This window comes from Cyprinus carpio, chromosome B2 (genome assembly GCF_018340385.1).
Source record: "Cyprinus carpio isolate SPL01 chromosome B2, ASM1834038v1, whole genome shotgun sequence".
Lineage (NCBI taxonomy): Eukaryota > Metazoa > Chordata > Actinopteri > Cypriniformes > Cyprinidae > Cyprinus > Cyprinus carpio.
In genome coordinates this window covers 2,750,617-2,765,156 of record NC_056598.1, presented here as the reverse complement: position 1 = coordinate 2,765,156, position 14,540 = coordinate 2,750,617, and the positions used below count along the sequence as shown (strand labels likewise).

Sequence of the window (14,540 nt, the reverse complement as noted above, 5' to 3'; positions counted from 1 at the left end):
CAAAGACAGAGGAGAATTCAAAAACACTCACGGATTTATACACCAGAGCGGTCAGATTCACTCCTGGACATGCTCGTATCCGCGTTTGGGTTTTTACAGATTAAATACACTGCAAGACAGTTTTTTAATCTATCTATCCATTCATCTTTCTTGCCATTTATCCTGTATGGGGTTGTGGGAGTGCTGGGAACTAGTCTGCGTCCCGCGCTGAAGGCAGAGAAACAGTCTGGGAAAAGTCCATCACAGGGTACACACACACACACACACACACACACGGCAGTTTATCATCTCCATTTCACCTGCATGTCTTAAGGTTGTGAAGGAGACTGAAGCCTACACATGGAGAAAATTAAGGGTGAAATTATTCACTCACTTCACTATATTATGCAATTTTGACAATATTTTGTAATAAAAAAGTAAATAAGATAGTAAATAAATTAAATAAACGTAATAATAAATTAAAGCGTATTTATTTCCCAAAACATGTACACTAGCCCAACATGTTTATATGCTTATTATCTATTGATATGTTAAGTTAGCATTTTATGTTTTCAGTTTTAATTTTAATTTCAGTTTGTTTAAATATTTCTAATTGGATGAAAGTTTTTCCATTTATTATTTATAATTTATTTCAGCTCATTTCACTTAACGAAACAATTTTTAATGTTTTCATTTTAATTTAAATTAGTACTGTGTACAGTATATTTATTATGTATATATAAATACAAACACATGCATGTATATATTTAAGAAAAATATGTTATGTTTATAAATTAAATATATTTATATAAAATATAAGAATATGAATATATAAATGTATAAACATCAATATTTTCAAAACATACTGTGTGTATTTATACATACATGATAAATATACACAGAACACAAACATATATAATGTAAACAAAAACTTTTTTGTATGCGATTACTCGTTTGAAAACACTAATTTAAATGTATCTATTTTTTAAAATATTTAGTTTTTAGTAATCTATATTTTTTATTAATTTTGATTTCAGTTCTGACTTTTTTCACAATCTATAAACTTTCTATTTATCATTTAATTCATTTTGTTTTATTTTATTTCACAATCGATACACTTTGTATTTATCATTGTATTTTGAGTACACTTTCTTCTAGAAAATTTAAAAAAAATATTTTTTTTTTATTTCAGTTTAAATTTTAGTTAAGGTTTAGTATATCAAATCTAACTAAACAAAAATGAGAAATGTTGCTTTTATTTTATTTTAAGAATTTTATGGTCACACTTTATTTTAAGGTCCAATTCTCAATTTTAACTTACCATTAGCTACGACTTCTGCCTCAATAAACTCAATAATGCTGCTTATTAATAGTTAGTAAGGTAGCTGTTAAGTTTAGGTTTAGGGTTGGATTAGGGATCTAGAATATGGTCATGAAGAATAAAGCATTGCTTTATAAGTACTAATAAACAGCCAGTATGCTAGTAATAAGCATGCTAATTAATAGTGGGAAGAGGCTTTCTATGGTTTTAGTTGACAATAAAATCCCTGGCTGTCTCAAATGTGTCTCTTCTGAACCACCTGTCAGGGTGTACATTGCAAACTATGTCTGTGTTGATAAAATGTCAAGTGAACTGTCTGTTTAAATGATCTCTCTCCTGTTCCCACAGTACCAACTGTCTCTGATGACATCACATCAACGGTGCAGCCTAGAGGATCCACACCTCCCATCAGGACCACAGCTATCAGCATCACCCAGAGACCTGCGCTCAACATCACCGTCACACCGGCCCCGCCGCCGGACCCCAGCGCCGTCAGCCCGCCCCCCTCCAGCAGACGCTTCTGCGACGGGACGGAGAGGAGAGGCATCTCCTGGCCGCAGACGCACCGAGGAGCGACGGTGGAGCGGCCGTGTCCTAAAGGAACTCGAGGTGCGTCCGCACTGGAAACAGAAATTAACGGCAGGAATCTGGCTGTCATTAGTGCAGAAGTGACACTTGTTCTGGTATCCAGCGTCTGGCGTTTCTTATTTGAATGGCATCCATATGGAGACGTCTAAATGATCCGCAAGATTTGCATTCCGTAGCCGAGTTAATATGCAAATGTTATGCAGTGCTGTTAGTAATAGAGAATGTTTTCATAGCATAAATATTTTATTGCAAACTCCAGACAGATGTAGTCTTGATTTAACACTTTCAAAAGTTTTAGGGCCAGTTTCACCAAACAGGGCAAATTAAGTGTTAATTAAGCCCGGCCTGGCCTCGATTTGGTCATCTAAAACAAATATTGAAAATATGAAAGATTCCTATAATCCTAGGCTAAAATCTGTAGTCTTTGATCTCTGGTTTGTCATGTTCACCGATTGCTGGCCGTTGCAATCAAATTTAACCTCAAATGAAATTCAGGCCGTGTCAGACTACACTATTACACTATTCTTCTTAAATACGCTGCTATTGCCACCATTCATATACTTTCAATTAAAGCAAACAACAGTCACTGAACATGTACTGTATGGGTTGGGAAAGTAAAACACCATACAGTATTGTCAGTCAAACAAAAAAACCATACATCACTCAAAATGAAAAAGTTTTTCAGTCAGACATTAAAGGGATAGTTCACTCAAAATGAAAATTCTGTGATTAATTACTCACCCTCATGTTGTTCCAAACCTATAAGACCTCCATTCATCGTCAAGACACAAATTAAGTTATTTTTGATGAAATCCGGGAGCTCTATGACCTTCCCATAGACAGCAATGTAAGTAACATGACCAAAGTTCAGAAACGTAGCAAGGACTTTATTAAAATAATCCATGTGACATCAGAGGTTCAACCGTAATTTTACGAAGCTACAAGAATACTTTTTGTGCACAAAGAAAATAAAAATAACGTCATTTAATTTTCATTTTGGGGTGGAGTAACCCTTTAAAGTCAGTGTTGAGCAGGTTTCCTTCTGTCGTTCTCCAGGAATCGCTCTGTTCCTCTGCACGTCTGCCGATGGGATCTGGAGTCCCAAAGGTCCTGATCTCAGTAACTGCACGTCCCACTGGGTGACGCAGGTGGCACAGAAGGTGAGTCAGAAATAGTCGCTATTATGTAAATATCATTTCTGTAGCACTTTTCGCATTGTTGCAAAGCAGCTTTACTGAAAATCATCATGTTAATTTAGCAGATTCGAGCCGAGCGATCGTGTACTGTAGGTGCATTTTGCAAACAACAACAACAAAAAAGTCATGCAGTTAAAATGTACTCTATAGTGTATATTGCATGAGTGTACTGTATGTGCAAATAATGTTGTATATAATATATTTATGCATTTTTTAATGATATAAACAATATAAACACAGCTGAGATTTGTATAGTATACAGTGCCAGTCAAAAGTTTGGAAATATTACAATTTTGTTATGTTCTTGAATTATTATCAAGGTTGGAAACAGTTGTGCTGCTTCATATTTTCATGGAAAATGTACATACACTACCAGTATTCAAGAGTTGGAGAAAAAATAAGTCAATACTTTTATTCAGCAATAATGCATTTCAACATTGATAATTATAAGAACCTTTATTAATTACCGAGTACCAATATTTGAGGAGCAAATCAGCATATGTGAAAGATTTATGAGAATAAATTGCATTTTACAATATTTTCAAATAGAAACAGCTATTTTAAATTGTAGTGATATTTCACAATATTGTACTGTTTTTGATTTTTATAAAATACTAAAATTGCAATTATTTGATTAAAACTAAAACTTTTAATCAAGTTATTGCAGCAATGGTCACCATAACAGATTTCCTTTAAAAAACATAAAAAAAAAAAAGAAAAAAGATTGCAGTCTGTAGTGTATATTTCATATACTGTAAGTACGCAGGTAAAGCAGGATGCACTATATATTCAACTTTTAATTTGTCACATAATTCTGATATGATGTGATGCAGTTTAATAATAGCAAAATAGACACACACACACACTCACACACTATATAAAAAAAATAAAAATTATAATGATGAAGAAAATTGTGTAATATAAAGAGGAAGTAACACTTGATTAATGATTATCGGGCGATATCAGACTGATATATTTTGGTCTATTAATACTCAGAATAAAAATGTACATTTACAATGCAGGAATTGGGTTTTTGATACAATAGTATTCTCTGAGCTGGTATACAGGTCTGTTTGTATGGATTGAGTTGAATGTTTAGGATTGATTTGGGCTCTTCTTCCAGATCCGGAGTGGTGAGAACGCTGCGAATCTGGCGAACGAGCTGGCGCGTCACACTCAGGGTCCCGTGTATGCGGGCGACGTCAGCTCCTCTGTGCGGCTCATGGAGCAGCTGGTGGATATACTGGACGCTCAGCTGCAGGAGCTCAAACCCAACGATAAAGACACGGCCGGACGGAGCTTCAACAAGGTACAGCTACAGCCACTCTGATTTATGAATGTTGTTTTGTTTGATTTGATAAAGTCTGAATCTTCAAGTCCTAAAATGTCAACAGTTCTGGTTTGACAATCTCTTCAGGAGATGTTTTTATCCTGGCAAATTCAGTGATAAGCAAAAGTTCATTTATGCATTAAAACTTTAACAAAGTTGATTAGTGAGAGAATATCAGTCCCTTTTATTAGTTTATGTGTCTTTCATTTCTTTATTTTAACTTTACTTTACTTTACTTTATTTTTTATTTTATTTTATTTTAAAATTTAATTTAATTTAATTTTATTTAATTTAATTTAATTTTATTATTTTATTTTTATTTTATTTTATTTTATTTTATTTTATTTTATTTTATTTATTTTATTTAATTTTATTTTATTTTAATTACAATTTTATTATTTTAGTTATTCTCTGCACAGTTTATTAAAAAAATTTTATTATTTTAGTTATTCTCTGCATGGTAGGATATAGGTTTGTATATTTATTTATATTAAGTATTTATATAGAATGCAGATTTTTCAAGAGACCACAGCCTTCAATCAAATATCAAGTGCTCTACACATTACACGTTTTGCCAAGATCAAATTATCTGAATTATGTACTATCCACATTTCTTGTATAGTTCTGTACCATTACTGGAAGATCAGAAAACCTGTTACTTTATGTATAAAAGAACAACCTTTGAGCAAAACATTTTTCCTCATGTGGAAATTGTGGGGATTTTAAACAGAGGTGACAGTGAAATTCAGCATTATTGCATCATTCAAGCCTACAAAAATAGCTTGGCCCAAAGCGCCACAAAAATAACAGGAAGAAAAATTTTATAAATGTGCATGCATGTATGTGACCCTGGACCACAAAACCGAAATTGAGATGTATACATCATCTGAAACCTGAATAAATAATTGATGTATGGTTTGTTAGTGGGACATTATTTGATCGAGATACAACTATTTGGAAATCTGGAATCTGAGGGTGCAAAAAAAAAAAAAAAAATACTGAGAAAATCATCTTTAAAGTTGTCCAAATGAAGTTCTTAGCAATGCATATTACTAATCAAAAATTAAGTTTTGATATATTTACAGTAGGAAATTTACAAAATATCTTCATGGAACATGATCCTTACTTAATATCCTAATGATTTTTGGCATAAAAGAAGAATCTATAATTTTAACCCATACAATTTTTCTTGGCTATTGCTGAAAAAATATACCCCAGCGACTTACGACTGTTTTGTGCTCCAGGGTATATATATAGAATATGTAGTGAAATGTGTAATTTCAAATGTAAAGTCTGTAGTATTAAAAATAAAGCTTAACATTTCTTACTTTTCTTATTGTAATCTTATAATATTACGACTTTAATCACATAATTATACTTGAACTTTGTTGCTATGGTGGTATTCTCGTCATTTTATTACTGCTTTAATCTGGTAATGTTATTTTCTCCATTAAGTTAATTCTAGTAAGAGGCCTATTATGAAAATGAAATTATTCCAACATCAGTATAAATATGAAACTTTGTGCTCAAAATCTTCTTCTTTCTTCTTCTTCTGGCAGCTGGCGTAGAGTTTAATGGATTTTCTGGCTTGATTTGAAAGCATGCTCTAACGTTTCCATCTCCATACTTCCCTCCTCAGCCAGTGCCTTATAGAAGAGAGATGCACATTCAAAGACATGTTTAATTGAAATGGGGTTAATGGATGTGCTCCACAGTGTCCTTTTATACTCTGTGTGACCTATATACAGACATTCCTTCAGCTATAGGCACTTTTGTCCAGTGGACTTTCAGAAATGAAGAACACACTTTTCAAGCTCAGTAATAGGTTATGTAAGTTGTATTTCTCTCTGTAAAGGTCAGTTTCATAAGCTGCATTCTATATATTCTAAATACAAGCAGTAAGTAATATTTTGACACCTTTTGTTTACAATTACAGCTTTACAGAACTTGCATACAAAAAAAAAAAAAAAAATTCTGTTCACATAGTGGTATTAACATAGACTTTTCCGACATTGCCTTATATATATTTTATCTTAAGCATACAATTCAAAATGGTAATTTTGTAAATGAAAAACCAAAACAGATTTAATGTGCCATTCAAGGAAGAAAAAACAACAAATATAAAAATCAGTCACTGGAACATAAAAGTGCCTGTAGTTGAAGTGACACACATACATGATATGACTGACACATAGGCTCTTATTTGTTCTCTTTTCTTCTCTCTCTCTCTCTCTCTCTCTCTCTCTCTCTGTGTGTGTTTGTTTGTTCCTAATCTTCCGTCTTTGTGTTTGAAACCAAAAAAAAAAAAAAAAGCGTCAAAAAAGAGAGAGGACTTGCAGGGCCTATATGAAGGTATATATGGACACAATCCCAGAATTCCCTTCACCTGCTCTGCTGCATGCAGCTTGTTTGTCTGGCTGGAAGTCCATCTGTCTGTGGTGCTGCTGAGTCTGTCTTTCTGCTGATACGCGACTCTCTTTTAGGGCAGCCTCGGTGTCTTTCTGTTCTGTTCTGTTTTGTGTTGCTTTTACTGTCCTCCTCTTTTCTGTTCACCTCCTCCTTAACGCTTGTCTGTCTGAAAGCAGTAGTTCACCCAAAAATGTAACTTTGCTGAAAATGTGCTCACCTTCAGGCCATCCACGATGTAGATGAATTTGTTTCTTCATCAGGTTTGGAGAAATGTAGCATTGCATCAGTGTCTCAGCAATGGATGCTCTGCAGTGAATGGGTGCCGTCAGAATGAGAGTCCAAACAGCTGATAAAAACATCACAATAATCCACAGCACTCCAGTCCAGCAGTTAACATCTGGAGAAGACAAAAGCTGAAACAAATCCAGCATTAAGACGTTTTTAACTTTAAACAATAGCTTTTGGCTAAAATATGACTCCATAATCCAGTGAAAAAGTGTTCTGGTCTGAATCAGGAGAGAAATCTGCACAGATCAACCACTGTATACAAGCCAAAACAGCTCTAAACAAATATGTGTGTGGATTTTGATGTGAGAGACAACAGGAGATGGACTTTATCACTGAAGGAAGCGTTATTATGGATTATGGAGTCATATTTTAGCCAAAAGCAACGTTTGAAGTTAAAATGTCTGGATGGATTTGTTTCTGACAAACACACAGCTTCCATCTTCTCCAGATGTTAACTGATGGACTGGAGTGCTGTGGATTATTGTGATGTTTTTATCAGCTGTTTGGACTCTCATTCTGACGGCACCCATTCACTGCTATATTTCTCCAAATCTGATGAAGAAACAAACTCATCTACTGCACATCTTGGATGACCTGATGTGAGCACATTTTCAGCAAACTTGTTTTTTTTGGGTGAACTGTTTCTTTAACTGTACACTCTGCTTTCCTGTTGATTCTGAATAATTGTATTTCTGGCTGGTTTCTGCCCATCTTTCTGTCTGCTGTTGCTCTTTGAGTAGATCGTGATCGCTGGGGTCTGTCAGCTGATGTTGTGATCAAAGTGTGTTTGCGCTCTCTTCCTCACCTGCTTCAGTCTGAGCAGTTCACGCTGTGGTTTCGTCCCCTTGCATTTCTTTGTAATCTTTTATGCATATCTCTGCTGTTGTGTTTTCATTATCTTAATACATATTTCAGTCAGTTCCTCAGAGCTGCACCTGTGGAGGAATAATGTAAATTTATTGCTTTTTTTTCTCTGTTCTAATGCAAATCCATTTCAAACAGAAACATGAAGTTGGACATACTCAAACAAAAAAAACCAATAAGCTTCAGTCACAGTCACAGCCTTTGACTGTGATTTGCTGGCATAAGAACATTTTATTAAACAAAAAATGGATACAGCCCTGAGTGCAAGATGAGTCAGCGGTGACTTCAGTCAAATTTTGACCAATTTTTAGTTAGAAATTGAGTTTTGCTTCATCTGTCACTCAAGACTATGTTTAGGTCTGGTCCATGTGATGAGTTTTGATTTAAGTTTTGGGTTTGGGATCTGACAAGGCTATTCAAGAACATTCACTGTCAGTTATTTCACCCACTGTACAGTTTCCCAGGACACACTGAAAAAAAAGGGTTACTTTGAAACCATTTTGCACAGAAATTGCTTGTAAATTCCATTAATAGTTACAAAGACAAGGCAACATTGAATTAAACTGGAAATTGGAGTTTTTGTGCATCTTAATTCACACTTCCACAAATAAAGGACTTAAAAAGGTCAAAAATCTGAGCAAAAAATCATTGCTTTAAATGTTGCATGCATTGCAAAAAAAGGTATTCCTCAGTATTTTCCAATATAATTATCTAAACACCTTTAATGCAGATGTAACACCTGAAATGCAAATCTAAATTCTTGAAAAACTAAATAAAATTAAGTGAGTTTAAGTTAAGAACAAATATCTGTCAATTGGGTTTGAAAACTTCCCTTTGAATGAAGGTTATTTTTCTGAGCCCACTGCAGATATTTCTTCTTGTTTTAATTATAAACTCAGATTAAAAAAAAAAAAAAAATGTTAAGAATCTTTAGACCTTTAAACTGAAAAACAGGATAAAATTACTAAGAATGAACATCACTTGTACTTATAAACTTTGAAGTGTCACCAACACAAAACATTTACATTTTGTGTTCTCTTTAATTGATTCCTTTAACTTTCTTTAATTGGTCTTAAACAAAGGTCTTAAAACCTGCAGAAACTCGATGAAATTTTGAAGATTTGAAGAGGAAAGACTCAAATTTTATTTTCTTGTAAAATGTACTCTAGCAATCTTTGTTTTATTGACAAATAATCATTTTTTTACAGCACATATGCATCCGTCTTCATAAATGCATGAATCTAGTGAGATTGAGTGTCGCCTGGATAAAATGAGAAAAATCCATCTCTGTTTTCTGTGCGCATATTTAAAATTGAAAGACCTTCACAAGCGTAACTGCAGACAGAGTTGAGTGTTGAGACTTGAGAGTGTTTGATGGTGAAGGTTGATGTCGGCAGTGCGTTTGGCCGCATGCCTTCAGCCGAGCGTCAGATCTGAAAGAAACCTTACAGCCCACAAGGCCATTGCACTTCAGACGGCCCACACAGCACTCAATCAATGCATGTCCATAATGAGTTGACAAGCTGCGAGAACAGGGCTGTGAACACTACTTGTGGCTCAGCAGATGCTTCTGACTTACTGTAGTGTAATTGCAGGGGGATCTCACTGGAGTAATCATGGGTTAAGTGTCCTGCCATTACTGTGTGTCATTCAAAGGCTCTGTAGTAATGAGATCCTCTCACAATCTCTACAGTTAACAGGTCACCCCTCTGAGACTCGAGTGCAAGTCCTTTAGAAGTTCAGAGTGAAGTTCCAATTTATATTAATTTCCTTATTTATTTTAATTATAAATTGTTTAAACTTTAAATTTGGCTTTGTAGGTTTTATTATAAAATTATATTTTACTATAATTTTTATTTAAAAAAATTACATTTAAACATAAATGTTAAATTATTTTAAACATTTTACGTTTAATTTATTTCCAAGACAAGTATTAAACATAGATTAAAAAAATAAAATAATAATAAGAGAAATTCTTTGCAATGCTATGCAAACAAAAACTTGAGAAAAATTGAAAAATGGGCCACATTTATGATGTATGGACGGAATTAATTTCTGTATAAATAATAAAAAAATTTTTTTCATGAATTAATGCTTTGAACTTAATGTTACAGCATATATAAGAAAGGCTTTAAACAAATGATCTACACAGACATCTGTTTTATTCATGAAATTTGTTCTGTTTGAGAGTTTTAAATAATGGACAAAAAGTTTTTGATAATGCTTAAATACATTTTAATATCCTGCAGGAGGTCATACATAAACAAATATCTAATGACAAAACAAAAACAACAATAAACAAATACCTTCTTAAAAACTTAGTAAACAATACACTCATTCCTTGTAAGTTTTTAGTCTCTTTTAGATTATTATTTATTTTTTGTTTGTTTGAGTAAAAGATCTTTTAGTATAATTGTCCAGCTCATGCTTTACATGTCTTTTTGCTGTCTTTTATAAAGTAAATGTAAGAATAACTCTTATATCGATAATATTTCACCTACTGGATTGAAGCAGCTTCGCTTTACTTCATTCTCCAGACATCATTTTTATAAAAATCAGTGAGTCTCAAATTTGATCATCAGGCTTTTGAGGAACATTTATTTGTTCATCCCTCAATCATCATTAAATTGCATTATATACTTTAATCTTGAAACTAAGTATTTAAATATCATTTAACTGAGACATATTATTGGAGAAATAGAGTGAGGGATGATATTTCTATCATTTTATGTAAGTATCTGCTATACTGTTATAAAGATCTCATTCATTTACATTTCAAGCATCAGAATTTAACATCTGCACCAAATTGCATATATTTGCTAAATTTGAGCCTCTGAACAATTATAAACAATTATAAATATGCTCACTATATCAGACTATATGAGCCATAAAATCCTGATGCATCAAATATGACACAGAGTATAAAACAATACTGTATGCTTTTTAAAAAAAATAGATTTTTTTTTTTTCAGACTTTTATTTCATAGATCAGACTTTATAAGGTTAAAATCCTCCTTTAAACCCAAAAGCACCCCAGTCTCCTTGGGATTGGTTAATTTAACTGCATACTGGTTAAAGCCCATGCAAATTAAATGGATTGCACTGAGAACATCCTGTTTTCTGGAGTCTTTATGATCTGCAAGCTACTTCCAGTCTGATAATGCTTTCTACTTTACAGAAAGATAATTATTTATTTATTTATTTATTTTTGTGGCAGCATGGCCATTAGAACCTGTTACAGATAGTAACGCATGCAATATTGATCCCCAGAAGGAAATTTAATATGACAATCCAGTAGATTGTGTAGATTGCAGTTGTTGTGGGAAACCTAGTGGACTTATGTCCAGTGCTGAAAGCAGTTTTTGTAAGCAGGGAAACTTGATCTTTGGAGAACTACAGACACGGTCTAGAAATTATGAATAATTGGTAACGGAACTGGATAAGAACTAGTGTTGAGTCCGAGTCCGAGTCTAGTGAAACTCTACTGTTTGTCATTATCTTAACCTTGTTTTAACCTTTACAACTAGAAAAAGGCAGTGCAAACGCAAACCTCTATTGCATCTTGCCATTTTGATTTTTGACATGCAAAATGGAATTTAATTCAGCATTTGCACGCTGGCTGACAGGTGCTTTCGCTGCGTGAGCACAGAAACCCATCAGCTTTCAAGTACTGGACAAGACTTAAAGTATGAATATCACTTTCGTGATAATGCATCGAGTCGGTGACATTTTCGTCAACTGTCCCTGGACTCGGAAATATTTTCCCAGTCCCAAAAGTTTGAGTCCATGTCAAGTCCGAGTCCTCTAAAAAATTGTACTCGAGACCCCAGCTCTCATACGAACCACAAAATGTGTTTACAATCCTGATGATCCCTGATGAAAGGTGGCAGAAACACACCCAACACGTATTTTTGCAGGAATTACACTAGTTGTACAGTGCTTCATTTCCCATTACAGTTGTCTCGTGTCACAAGTCTCATTCGGTTCTCTTCTCTCCAGTGTATTCCATGTGTGGATCCTTTTTTTTTTCCAGGGAAAGAGAAGGAAAAATATCAACCGCCTGTCATTTCTCTTGTTTCCATGGTTACAGGCCATTGTGGACACGGTTGACAACCTCCTGAGGCCAGAAGCCCTTAAATCCTGGGAGGACATGAATTCGACGGAGCAAACGCATGCTGCCACGATGTTACTGGATACCCTGGAGGAAGGAGCCTTTGTCCTTGCAGACAACCTGATCGAGCCCGCAGTCGTCAGAGTGCCTGCCGAGAACATCAGTAAGTGCTTTCATCCTAGACGGCAACTTTTGATGTAAATTATGAAGTTTCGATTCGAGCCACGTGTCTGACCTGCCGCTTATGACTGATGGAGAAAGGAGAAAAGAAACCGAATTGGCAAGAATGCTCAGAAGAGGTAGAAAGGTCAGTTCACACAAATTCAAACCAATGCCAGAATAATGGACAAGTTCACCCACAAATGAAAGTTTGCTGAACGTTTACTCATCCTCAGGCCATCCAAGATGTAGATGAGTTTGTTTCTGCATCAGAGCATTGCATCACTTGTTCATCAATGAATCCTCTGCAGTGAATGGGTGCCGTCAGAATGAGAGTCCAGACAGCTGATAAAAACATCACAAGTAATCCACAGCACTCCAGACCAACATATAACATAATTATAACAAAAAAACCATTCCATATTAAAAAACAAATCCATCATTATACATGTTTAATTCTCTAGCCATAACATTGCTTCCTCCAGTGAAAAAGTGTTCTGGTGTGAATCAGGAGAGAAATCTGCACAGATCAAGCACCGTTTACATGTCAAAGCAGTCCAAAACGTGTGTGGATTTTGATGTGAGAGACAGCAGGAGATGGACTTTTTCACTGGAGGAAGCGTTATGGATTATGGGCTCGTAATTTAGCCAGAAGCAACAATTTGAAGTTAAAACACCTTGATGATGGGTTTGTTTCATCTTCTCCAGATGTTAACTGATGGACTGGAGTGGTGTGGATTACTTGTGGATTATTGTGATGTTTTTATCAGCTGTTTGGACTCTCATTCTGACGGCACCCATTCACTGCAGAGAATCCATTGATGAGACACTGATGCAATGTGATATAAACGTTTGTGGTATAAAAGCTATGCTTTGTCCAGTTAAGTTTATCTTTTTTATCTTACAAATTTTCATATTTAGCAAGCACTGATTCTCACTGATTTGAACTAAAACATACATGAGAAAAAAAAAGATATCTATTTTGAAGAAAACATCATAGTCAACAAATGTATGCACTAATTAGAATGTGTAAAACGAGTGGTCATTGCACTTTTTCAAGTTAAAAATTACATGTTGAGGGTTGACTAAACTTATAAGAGATTTTCAATAAAGGCAATCTAACAGCTTTGTCAGATTATCACTGGAACTGGCCTGAAATTTTAGGTGAAGAAATACATTTTTTTTTTGTGATAATAAATACACTTTGACACGGTGCTGTTGGGTTTATTTTTATTAATGCACCCTCTTGTGAACCGTTGACTGAAAAATCTGATGTCCACTGATCTCTTCCTATAACTGAAATAAATCCTTAAAAAATTAAGAAATATTTAATTTAATCCTTTATTACAATTTTTTTCAGCCCTCTCTACAGGCTGCTTTGACATTGTGGTAAAAGTAGGAAATTTGGCAAATGGATGTAGTCTTTTGCACATTGCTGCAGTGCGGCTGGAAGTATTTGAAATATTCAGCTGCAGATCCTCAGCTGTAACCAAATAGTATAGAGAGCAGATAAATTATTAATTAATGAGGCAAATAGCATATAAGACAGTATGCAAATTCAGTATCCGCTCCAGTTACTGTTTCATGTACCTTCTTCAGCGCTGAGTTTTGAGTATAACTATGAGTTTAAACGCCCATGTACCCATCTACAGCTGGAGACCTCTGCAACAGTATGTTATTCAATCTGTAGATGTTCTTGCCTCATAAAAAGGCGTTGTGCCTAGATGATGAAGGTTATTGTGGGTTTATTGAATATACTGTCCATCAGACGTGTTATCATAACTAAGCAAGGTCTCAGTGAATGTGTGTTTGTGGGCAGTTTGACTTGCCTGTGTGTTATAACAGTGCTTTAAATGAGAGTAACCAACACTGCTTTTGCTGCCACACACGTCCATCTCTGCAGATATCAGCTTTCCTGGTGAGTCTGTGGAAAGAGAAGAAAAGACAAAGCGATCCTACACTGCTTAATTTAGAGAACCTTTCCCGGCAGATTCGATCTGGGCTCGAGAAATCATTGGGCTGATTGCTATTTACAGCCACAGATATGAGAATCTCGCAGGCAGTGAATAATGCAGGAATCTGAGCCGTTGACGGCTGTACAAGAGTTTACAGCGAACGAGTCAAATCTCAGGTTGCGTTTGTCAGGTTGATTTCAGGCTGGATGTAGCAATCTGCCCTTCTTGAGTTTGCTAACCAGGGTTTAGCATTCTTCATACAGTTCACAACCTACAGAAACACTGTACATACTGTACGTAATCTGGATTACGTATTGAAATTCCAAAAAATGATGTACTT

The 14,540-nt window shown here is 34.8% G+C and overlaps 1 protein-coding gene across 10 annotated transcripts in view; it reads left to right on the top strand.

The window, feature by feature from the left end:
- LOC109054706 (adhesion G protein-coupled receptor L2-like) overlaps positions 1–14,540 on the top strand; it is a 99,008-nt gene that overhangs the window by 54,125 nt on the left and 30,343 nt on the right. For 7 of the 10 annotated variants that reach the window (XM_042717737.1, XM_042717734.1, XM_042717730.1 and 4 more), the window contains 5 exons: positions 1,649–1,909; positions 2,945–3,048; positions 4,208–4,393; positions 6,728–6,766; positions 12,066–12,249. In XM_042717737.1, coding sequence (XP_042573671.1) covers positions 1,649–1,909; positions 2,945–3,048; positions 4,208–4,393; positions 6,728–6,766; positions 12,066–12,249 — 774 coding nt within the window. The remainder of the gene's footprint in view (positions 1–1,648; positions 1,910–2,944; positions 3,049–4,207; positions 4,394–6,727; positions 6,767–12,065; positions 12,250–14,540) is intronic. The other 3 variants (XM_042717732.1, XM_042717735.1, XM_042717733.1) reach the window with 1 other exon arrangement.